Source organism: Myotis yumanensis, unplaced genomic scaffold (assembly GCF_028538775.1).
Source record: "Myotis yumanensis isolate MYYU_CA2020_CCGP unplaced genomic scaffold, mMyoYum1.0.hap1 SCAF_13, whole genome shotgun sequence".
In the NCBI taxonomy this organism is placed as follows: Eukaryota; Metazoa; Chordata; class Mammalia; order Chiroptera; family Vespertilionidae; genus Myotis; species Myotis yumanensis.
Window position 1 is genome coordinate 38489521 of NW_027223764.1, and position 12147 is coordinate 38501667.

General features: G+C 34.1%; 1 protein-coding gene across 5 annotated transcripts in view; it reads right to left on the minus strand.

Moving 5' to 3' along the window:
* CTNNA3 (catenin alpha 3) overlaps positions 1 to 12147 on the minus strand; it is a 1374069-nt gene that overhangs the window by 167448 nt on the left and 1194474 nt on the right. For all 5 annotated transcript variants that reach the window (XM_070432843.1, XM_070432842.1, XM_070432840.1 and 2 more), the window contains one exon: positions 87 to 268. In XM_070432843.1, coding sequence (XP_070288944.1) covers positions 87 to 268 — 182 coding nt within the window. The remainder of the gene's footprint in view (positions 1 to 86; positions 269 to 12147) is intronic.

Consider the following 12147-nt stretch of genomic DNA (forward strand, 5'->3'; position numbering starts at 1 on the left):
GACACTCAAAGAACCTTGAGGTTTTACTAATGCGACAGGTATTTCAAACCATGATAAGTACTGCAGATCATTTCCCTCATAATTACCTGGTGAAGTCTGTCATCTCCATCATGATCATACACATCTTCTTGGCCAGAACAATAATATCATTGCTTGTATCATCCCATATTTCAATCTCAGCATCCAGCTTACTCTTCACTTTCTTGAAATCAGCAACTTGCTCAGCAATCTTTTCCTTCTCTGCCTCGGGCAGTTGAGTCATCTTAGCCTAAAACATATGATAATTAGATTTGTAATTATTTCATTATGTCAAAAAGGATTTTAGGAAGAACTAGTCATTAAAGAGTATTCATTAAATTTGTTCATTTAAAAACAGACATGTCATACATACTTTTTTGGTTCAGAATTCTTCTTTAAAATTTTAATGTATTGGAGAGAGAGAAAGAGAGGAAGAGAGGAAGAGAGAGAAAGAGAGAAAGAGAGAGAGAGAGAGAGAGAGAGAGAGAGAGAGAGAGAAGAGAGAAGAGGAGAGAAACATCAATTTGTCTTTCCACTTATTTATGCATTCATGCATTTCACTGGTTGATTCTTCTTTGTCACCTGACCAGGAATCGAACCAGCAACCCTGGCCTATCAGGATGATACTCTAACCAACTGAGCTACCAGGCCAGGATGGCATACTTTTCTTTTTGAAAGTCATAGAATCAAAACATTCTAGGTTTAATTTTTTATACAAAAAATATATTGAATTCTAATTTTTTGCTCTAGAACTACGATGTTAAATTTGAGAATAACAATGTATAATTATGTGTCTGACATTTTTAAATATATTCCTTAATATAAAAGTCAAACTTCTCAAATATCTAACATTAAAAAATTAAATTAATACCAACTTATGTAATGCATTGCATAGTTGAAAACCATATAGCCCTGGCCAGGGGGCTCAATTGATGCATCATCTCATACACTAAGAGGTTGCTGGTTCGATTCCCATTCAGGGCACATAGCCAGGTTGCTGGTTCAATCTCTGGTTGGGGCACATATGGGAGGCAACCAATTGATGTTTTTCTCTTACATCAATGTTTCTCTGATCTCTCTCTCTCTGTCTCTCTTTCTCTCTCTTCATCCTTCAAAAAGTAGAAATATAACAAAATTTATCTTGAAATGAGATTATGTCTATGTATGTATATATAGTCAGATTCTTACATAAATACTGACTATATATTGGTAAACAGTTAACAATATACATTTATAAATAATATGTATACTAAAAAGCATATATATATACATATATATAAATCATAAGAATGTATGTATATTTTGTGCACATAAGCACATTCAGGTTTATATTTACATACAAATTATTTTGGAAGAATAGTAAAATGTTATCAGCAGGGTTTACTAGTATTAATACAGCCCTCCCTAATTAACATTCTGATTGTTGAGATGCTATTCTCCCATGCACAGTACACTTAATGTGTTGGCATAGAATCAATTATTTGGATATGTTGTATATTGAACAGTATGCAACTTGCATCATCCACTTGCGATTTAAAATGTGGGATAGGTAGAAAACCATCTGCGTCCCTAAACTACCATATGCACAACCTTAGCACCTGAGACCTATAACTTTTTGTTAAGCTAATAAAAACTTGAAGGAAAAGTAATTTGATAATATCAGTATCAGAAAATTCCATATGGCAATCTATGCAATGAAATTTTCAAAAAATAATCCATAAATATTGTAATAGTAGAATGAGTCCATAGGTATGAGAGGTAAGTGGAATTTATTTATTGATTATTCATACAGAATATGTGATGTCTACTATGGCTATTGATTTCCAGATGCTAGTCTATGGGACACCTACATATGGGGAAATAAGAAGAGATCATTTCAAAAGGGCTTTGAAATATTCTGGATACCAGGTTCAGAATACTGAACACTTTATTGAATCAATACTGCACAGGGCAAAAAAAAAATGCTTCAATATATGAATGAAGAATTTACAAGAATGGTCAATGAAAAATCCAACCAAAAATACAATTAAAAAACTAATATAAAATATCTGACATTTATTCTCTATTCATTATAAATCTAACTCAGGGTCTAAAATAACTATAAAGTTACTATAGTTATTTATAAAGGGTATCTATCCAATCTCAGGATTAAATTATCCATGCTTAAATTTTAACCTATTAAAGAAAATAAACTACAAGGCTTTCTGATTAAAAGTTGCTTTTAAATTCCTTAGTATACTGAGTATTTCCTATTCAGTAAGAAAATTATCAAAATATATTAACCTACGTAGCACTTAAAATTTGCTTTTGTTTCATTTTTATTTTATTTGAAGAATTAAACTATGAGACTAGGTTTTTAATGAGGCTCTGCCTTAGGATCCAAAAATAGTTCATAGTTTCCTTCCTTGGGAAATGGGGCCTATGAGATATGTTACAAGAAGAGCAACTTTTCCTGCTACTGGCATATGGCAGGGTATGCAAATGAAGACACAACTCACGTATGTTTGAAATTAACAGCATGCAAGCACATTAAGTAAATTATAAGCTATCAATACATTAAACTAGCTCGACGATAGAAATGAATTTTCTCCATCTTGACCACAGGTAATGACCACTGTCATTATCTCCATTTTCATAAATGTTTCTAAACTTTGAAATAATAATAGCTGTAGGTAGATTCTACTGGGGCCTCTTTTTTATAGTCTTTACCTCAGAGATAATAAATGCATGACCCTGGATCTAATAAATAATTTTGAAGTGCACACCAGTATGTCGTGAGCAATTATTTACTATCCTCATAATAAAGTTAAAACTATTTAAGAAGTGATCTAAGTGTATTTCTAGTTCTATTCCTTGGAATGCCACTGATTTCCAATGTGACCTTGAAGAAGTCACTCACCCATCTTCTCTGAGTTTCCCTAAACACAAAAATAACACTAGTGGCAGCTGCCACCTACCAGCCATGCAGGGAACAGTTTCAATTATTGGGTAACATTGACACTGACCTTGTCCTGAACAGGAATGTCATCAATTGCACTAGATTTCCTTAGTAACATCTCAATTTACATGGTGAACTACAACTGGCAGAGGTTTACTTTTGACAAGGGCCGAAAGTTGGGCAATAGTTTACAAAATTAAAAGTTCTAGTAAATTCTGACTCTTTCTCACAGAAGGAACAACAATAAAGCATTAAGTTAATGACTGACACCTTTATTGAAGTTTTCAGTGCTTCTATGAATGAATTGTTGTATGCTATCAATCAATTTCAATAATTATGACAATTTAAAAATAGCACTTAAGAGAATATTTATAATTTAGGAATTGAGGGTGAAAGTTCCTTATTGGGCTATTTTATGTAGGATAAGCAAAGAAACTGATGTACAAAGGCTTAGATCAATCAGGTAAGTGGACTATCCAATGTTATGACTGCCTGACTATATGTCTCAGTTCCTGCTCAAATCTAAAAGTAGGACTCTGACTTAAACATCTATCAAAGGTTTTTGAATTACTGCCATTTAAAGGAGATTATATTGTATGTCAATTGATTTTTGGTGTATTTTGCCAAAGACAATGAAAACAGATAATGTTTATATATATGCCAACCATTCTTCTATGCAATTTACATCTATTTAAACTTCAACTCTGTGAGGTAAGGATATTATTATCCTAAATTTATAGATTATGCAACTTAGTCTCCAAAGGTTAAGTTATCTTTTCAAGAGTATAGTGTTAGTATACACTGTGCTCATGGATCAGAAGAATTAATATTGTTAAAATGTCCATATTACCCAAAGCAATCTTCAGATTCAATGCAATCCCTATCAAAACACCAACTGAATTTTTCATAGAACCAGAACCAATATCCTAAACTTATATGATCTCAAACAGTCAAAGCAATCTTAGGAAGAACAAAGCTGGGAGTTATTAAACTCACAGACTTCAAACTATACTACAGAACTATAGTAATGGAGTGTGGTACTGGCCAAAACAAAAACAAACACAGAAATAAAACAATAACAAAAAACCAGATGTATGTGTCAATGGAAGAGAATAGAGGCCAGAAACAAAACCCAGGCTTATATGGTCAATTAATCTATGACAAAGGAGTCAAGAATATACAATGGAGAAAAGACAGTCTCTTCAATAAACAGTGTTAGGAACATTGGCAGATGCATGCAAAAATAAATAAATAAAACCACTTTCTTACATTATATACATAAATAAACTCATAGTGGATTAAAGACTTAAATTTAAGACATGAAACCATAAAACCCCCAAGAAGAAAACACAGACAGTAATTACTTAACATCAGTCTTAACAATATTGTCATGGACATGGCTCTGCAGGCAAGGGCAACAAAAGGAAAAATAAACTAAAGGGATTTCATCAAACTAAAAGCTTTCGCACAGTGAATAATCATCAACAAAAGAAAAGGGCAACGTACTTAATGGGAGATGATATTTGCAAATGATATATCCAATAAGGAGTCAATATCCAAAATATATACAGGACTTACACAATTCAATATTAAAAGCATACACAAAAAATAAAAATAAAATAAAAACATACACAAACAATCCAATTTAAAATTGGGCAAATGGTCTGAACAGACATTTTTCTGAAGAAGATATACACAGATAGCCAAGAGACTCATGAATAGATGCTCAACACTGCTAATCATTATGGAAATGCAAATCAAATCCAGACTGAGATAATATCACTTCAAACCTGCCAGAATGGCTATTATAAAAAGACAACAAATATCAAGTGTTAGCAAGGATGTGGAGAAAAGGGAACGCTTGGGCACTGTTGGTGAAATTATAAATTGGTGCAGCCACTATAGAAAAGAGTATGGAGGTTTCTCAAATAATTAAAAACAGAACTACCATATGATCCAGCAATTCCACCTCTGAAATCAAAAATACTAATTCATAAAGATATATGCATCCCTGTGTTCACTGCAGAATTATTTACAACAGCTGAGATATAAAAATAACATACCTGTTCATCGATAGATCAATGGATCTCACACACACACACACACACACACACACACACACACACACACACTGGAATCACTAGAATATTACTTAGCCATAAGCCATAAAAATAATGAAATCTTGCCATTTGCAACAACTTGGATGGGCCTAGAGGATATTAGGTTAAGTAAGTCAGAGAAAGACAAATATATTATTTCATTTATATGTTGAATATTAAAAACTATGATTAAAACAAAAACATACTCATAGGTAGAGAGAACAAACTATTGGTTGGCAGGGGTATTGGGGAAAAAAAGGTATAGGGGATTAAGAGTTACAAAAGTCCAGTTTTAAAATAAATCAATCATGAGGATATAATGTACAACATAGAGAATATAGTCAATAATATCATAATAACTTTGTATGGTGACAGATGGTTACTAGACATATTGTGGTGATCATTTTGTTAGTTATCTATACCTTGCCAAATCACTAAACTTTAAAACTAAAATTAATATAGATTATATGTCAACTAAACCTTAATAATAATAAAGATTATAGTTTTGGTAAATGGCAGAGCAGGATGCAAACCCAGAAACTTTGGTCTAGAATTTTGATCTATCACTATGCCAAGAAACATGAGCAAATTTTTCACAGTCTATGCCAAAATATGCACCAAGCTTTATATATCACACTAGAGGCCCGGTGCACAGATTCGTGCACTGGTGGGGTCCTTCAGCCTGGTCTGCAGGGATTGGGCCAAAAACTGCTCTCCAACATCTCCTGAGGGGTCCCGGATTGCAAGAGGATGCAGGCTAGGCCAAGGGACCCCACCGGTGAACTATCGGGGCCGGGGAGGGACCATGGAGGGCTCCAGAGCATGTCCAGCCTGTCTCACACAGTCCCAATTGGCTGGACTCCAGCCCCAAGCTAACCTACTGGTCAGAGCGTCTGCCCCCTAGTGGTCAGTACATGTCATAGCGACTGGTCGAACAGTCTAACGAGCAGTCGGACACTTATCATATTAGGCTTTTATTATATAGGATGAGTAAAATCATATGATTCTTGAATTTAGTGAATGGTACAAGGGGTTGAGTATATGGTGACAGAGGATTAGACTTTGGGTGATGGGCGCACAATGCCATACACAGATGATGCAGCACAGAATTGTACACTTGAAACCTATATAATTTAATTAACGAATGTCACCCAATAAAATTAATAAACAATATTCACCTAGCTATTTCACGGAGCTTAGGCAGAGACCAAGTAAAATATTTTGAGTAAATACATTTCACAAGCAATAAACCAACATAAAAATATAAGGTCCTCATAATCATTTAATTATCAGAAGCTCTGGAATCCAAATTGCTTATTTTTCACATAAGGAATCTGAGTGCCAGGAAAAGAAATGAATTGAAAAATATTGTCCTGGTGGTTAGTGGTAGATTTAGTATTCAAATCCATGTGTTACTATAGTAGCTCTCTCTCCCCACAAAATTCTTGTGCTTTACCTTAGCTGTAACTTTTTCATGGAAGTTTAATTAAGCAATCATATAAGTTATACTTTTCCTAAAGTTATACTCATCCATAAACCTGGATGAAACACACAGAAATAGAATTTTATTAATAAGTAAGCCAAAATCACAATTTTTAAAAATATATATTAGGAAATTCCTAATCAATTAAAATTATTCATATAGGTGGGTAGCTAAAACTCAACATTCAAAATCAAATGCATGGTGTATGCATATCGAATGAATATTTCTAAAAGGAGAATTCTTGTTCTTAACCTTGTGTGCTAACTGAATTTAATAGCAGCTTTTATGTGTGTTTTTAATAAGCCCAGAGGCATTTGGGAAATAATGTGTTTTTAATATGTCAAAAATATAAATAGTAGGACATTTTGTTAGAGTTTAGAAAATCTGAAGTGCTGCTGGCAGAAATTCAACTTATTTAAAATTTTGAGAACAAATTCATGGAAAAGGTTTGTGCATTAATATTGTAAGCACACTAAACTGCCATTTCAGAAAAACAGTGTGGAGTGTCCTCAAAAAGTGAAAAATGGAACTGCCATTTGACCCAGTGATCCAACTTCTAGGAATATATCCTAAGAAGCTTGAAATACCCATCAGAAAAAAAAAATATATGTACCCTGATGTTTATAGCTGTGTTATTTACAATAGCTAAGATCTGGAAACAGCCCAAGTGCCCATCAGTAAATGAGTGGATAAAAAAAAAAAAATGTGGTACATTTACACAATGGAATACCAAGCAGCTGTAAAAAAGAAGGATCTCTTACCCTTTGCGAAAGCATGGAGGGACCTGCAGAGTATTATGTTAAATGAAATAGCCAGTCAGGGAAAGACAAGTATCACATGATCTTACTCATATGTGAAATCTAATGAACAAAATAAACTGATACACAAAATAGATCCAGAGACATAGAAGCATGGAACAGATTGTGTAACCTCAGAGGGAAGCAGGGGAGGGTGGGTGGGTAGGAAGAGTTCAACCGAAGAACTTGTACGCATGAATGCATAAACCATGGACACAGACAATAGGGTGGTGAAGGCCCGGGGCAGGGGCGGGGGCAGGCTACAAGAGGTCAACGGAGGGACAAAAGAAGGACACCTGTAATACTTTCAACAATAAAGATATTTTTAAAAAGAAAACAACCTGATATAAGTATCCCAATACTTTTGAAGATGTATGCCTAGCATGGTCATATATTTCCTGTAATATACATTTTAGCTATACAGTTAACACCAATCCTTTAAAATATTCCCTCTGGTTTCTTTCTCACCAAAACAAGTGGGTTATTATAAATTGTCTTTCAAAATAGACTATCTCAAAAGAGACCATATTTTAACAAGCTTATATGCATATTTTAATCTAACTAGTCAGATATATGTACATTTTTAATTTAAATGTTACATAGTTTTAGACTAATTTAAATTTAATTCCATCATCTTTTCTTTAGATAATTATTACAGGCTATTGAAATACTTTTGTCTTTTGGTCCTGCCAAGGCTGCAAAGATAGAAATCCTCGTGTTTTTAAAGTAGCTACACAGAAAGGAAAATTCAATAAATAAATATTATAAAGGCTGTAAGAATCTCAAACAAGCTCTAGAAGAAGATTCATTTTTATTCACAAGAGTGCCTTTAGGATTTGACTCAGAGCCTAGTAACTTTTACTTTGCTCACAATTTAAGTAAGTTTGGTTACCTGAATTCCATGTCCCAGTTCATAGGAAATTGAAGTAGACAGGAGGTGTGCTAGTCAGACCCCAAGGAAGAAAAAGAAATTCTATCAAAAAGGAGACAGCTCAGGTAATCAGGGGCCTTTCAGTTTATGAGTAAGCTTGCCTGCTCATGTCAGGACACCTCTATTATTGTATTACAGCATAGTGCAATTATGTTTGGTCATAATACTGACAACGGTCACCTCAACATCATCACCCAGCATTGACTAATTATCTACTGATACTGGAGTATTATGGCACCATTCCTGCTTTCAAGGGACATTTTAGAAAACCTTTTCTATACTCTTCAAAAGTATCAAGGTCATGAAATACAAGAGAAGGAAACGGTCATAGTCTACAGTGGACTAGAAGATGTCACAATTAAATATAATGCTGAATCCTGGCTTTCATCCTAAAATAATAAAGAATGTTAGTGCAAACACTGATGAAGTCCATAATTTAGTTAGTAGGTAGTAGTATAATACCAATATTCATTTCTTAGTTTTTTAAAAAATTATTTTTTAAAATTATAGTTGGAATATAACCTTATATTAGTTTCAGATTTACAACATAGTGATTCAAAATTTTTAGACCTTACAATGTGATCCCCCACTAATTCTAATAATCATCTGTCACTGTGCTAACTTATCACAATATTATTGACTATATTCCCCTTTTCCTTTTTATTCATTCCCCCCCTCCCCATTCCCTCTGGTAAATATTCCTTTGGTCTCTGTTTCTATGAGACTGTTTTTGTTTGGTTTGGTTTGGTTTTAAATTCCACATATAAGTGAAACCTTATGGCAGTTGTCTTTCTATACCTGGCTAATTTCACTAATTCTAGAAGGCATTGTATAATACCCTCTAGATCCACTGTTGCCAATGGTAAGGGTTCATTTTTTTCTTGCTATGTAATATTCCATTGTACTAGTATTTATATGCCATTTCTACTCCATCTATTGATGGGCACCTAGGTTGCTTCCATATCTTGGTTATTGTAAATAATGCTGCAACGAACACAATCTTTTCAACAAGTAGTTCTGGGAAAACTGGACAGATAACATTAAAAAAAATTTATATACAAAAACAAATTCAAATGGTTTAAAGACTTAAATGTAAGGCCTGAAAGCATAAAACTCTTAGAAAGAAAGATAGCAGGTAAACTATCTGACATTGGTCTGTGTAATATCTTTGGATATGCTCTGTTGAGAGAGGGAAATAAAACCAAAATAAACAAATGGGACTACATCAAACTAAAAAGCTTCTGCACAATGAAGGAAAGCTTCAACAAAACCAAAAGGCAACCCACTGAATAAAAGGATAAATTTGTAAATGATAGATCCAATAAGGGATCAGTATCCAAAATATATAAGAAATTTATAGAACTAAAAACAACAACAAAAAAGCCCTAACCGGTTTGGCTCAGTGGATAGAGCGTTGGCCTGCGAACTGAAGGGTCCCAGGTTCGATTCCAGTCAAGGGCATGTACCTTGGCTGCGGGCACATCCCCAGTGGGGGGTGTGCAGGAGGCAGCTGATCGATGTTTCTCGCTCATCGATGTTTCTAACTCTATCACTCTCCCTTCCTCTCTGTAAAAAATCAATAAGATATATTAAAAAAATAAACAATCTGATCAAAAATGGGCAGAGGATATAAAAAGACGTTTCTCAGATTTAACAAGTAGACCTTAATTTTTCAAGATGTCAGCATTAGGAGAAACGGAGTGAAGGTTTATGGGAACTCTGTGCTAAAATTGCAACTTTTCTATAATTCCAAAAATATTTCAAAATGAAAGATACACACCCTAAGTACCAACTTACTTCAGCAATCACACAATGATTTGTTTCTTAGCGGTCACCTTTCTTTTAGTCCCACCTCTTACTTTGCCCCTTTCCCTCATGGGGTTTTTCCTACAATATACTGTGTATTTTTTAAGCAAACTGTTTAAGTATTGTCTCATATGCATTCAACCATCAGAGCCTCATCGTCCATCTCGGTGCAACTTATTTTCCTGAAGACAGAGTCATCTTCTTAAAAGAAAGTCTGAAATGATTAAAATACCATTTTCTCCTTGTTAGAGATCTTTTTAGTGAGGAAGTAAATAAGAGTGAGGGCAAAAATAAGGAAATCATTATCCTAAGATTATAGATACCCACCAAAGTGAATATGTATGTCCACTTATAAACTGAGAAGCTATGAAGTCTAGCTGCTTTGGGATAACATTCTTTTTTTTAATATTTCCACCCAAGGATATATTCACTGATTTTTAGAGAGAGGGAGGGGAGAAAGAAACATCAATGTGAGGAACATTGATTGGGGTGGTCAAACCCACACCAGTTATGTGCCCCTACTGGGGATCGAACCTGCAAACCTTTGGTGCACAGGATGACACTCCAACCAACTGAGCCACCCGGCCAGAGTCATAACATCCTTTCTTAAGCCTTTGCCATGTCTTAAAGCTGGAATAATGACAAGCAACTTTTGATTTAGGATATTTAAATGGGTTTTTATATGACTTTAAAATAAGATGTCCAGATTGTTCTTGCTAAGAGGAACTCCATAAGAATAAGGCAGCTAGACAAAGCATCCTGTGCTACATTTCCCTAGATTTATTTCCTCCCCTTTGAGTATGTTTTCCTAATTAGCACTGCCTCTATAAGCTTGGTTTCACTTCAGGATCAGAAGGCCTTTACATACTTTCCTACCTATCATCTTGTTGCGTGGACAAATAAAATAATTTTTAACTATCTATGGGCAACTAACATGAGAATGAATGAATATATATATATATATATATATATATATATATATATATATATATTGTTAAACAAAATGTTAAAGATAAAATGCAGTCAGAGGCAGAGTATTGTGGTCTTGATAAAGAGGCATCAATCTGACTCATTATTCCTTCCTAGTTATTTCTCACCCGCTTTATTGTAGAAATCATTTCAGTACCTACCACTGACCACCCAAGCACCTCACTGGACATTGTGTCCAAATATAACCACAGATGACTAAGTCGCAGATACAGGGTTTCTTTATTCCAGCTCCCTGAGCACCCACTTATACATTTAATACTAGGAATGGTGGTGAGTCTTCAGAAGAGACTAAATGTACTTTCAAAATGTAGCCTGACAGACTCCAAAAATGTGCACCATCCAAATGTTACATAAAACACTCTGCAGTAGTAGACTATTCCCGCAAAAGCACATCTTCTATTAGGGTGGCATTCGTTTCAGATCCTCTTGTGGTCTGCAATGCCTTGAAAAATTTACCAGACACTGAATGTGATTTCTAGAATTCTAGATTACCGCAAAATGCAGGCATATTTATGAAGTAGATATTTCCTAAATAAAGAGTTTTCTCAATAGTATGTTATACATAATAAGCAATTCTCTCAATAGAATTTTGGAATTAAGAAAAAATATTTTTAGGAAAAAACTCATCCTGATGAATATGTTTTTGTATGCACACCACATATACCTATTTTCCTAAGATTAATTTAATAAATCTCCAAGTAAATTATAAACTGTTTTCCCAGAGATGAGATCCAATAATTAAAAATAAAATGTTTATGACAATTTATAAAATGCAAATTTCAAAGACACATTTCAATTTTATGTATATTATATATGCATCTACTTAGTGTATTTTTTGTGCATTTACATATTGAAGATAATGTGTAACAATCCAGCCAAACATGAGGTCTTATGGGACAGAACACTGGGATACTAGTTAGGAATTGGTCTCCAGAAGCCAATTTCTGGACTCTGCTGACAAGAGCAGAATCATCAAGTATTCTTCCAGCAGAAGCAATAACGCCTTCCTGGTGCTGTTCATGAGAATTTACAAAATGAGGCAACATGTGGAAAATCAAGAACAGAAGAACTTACAAAAGAATCGC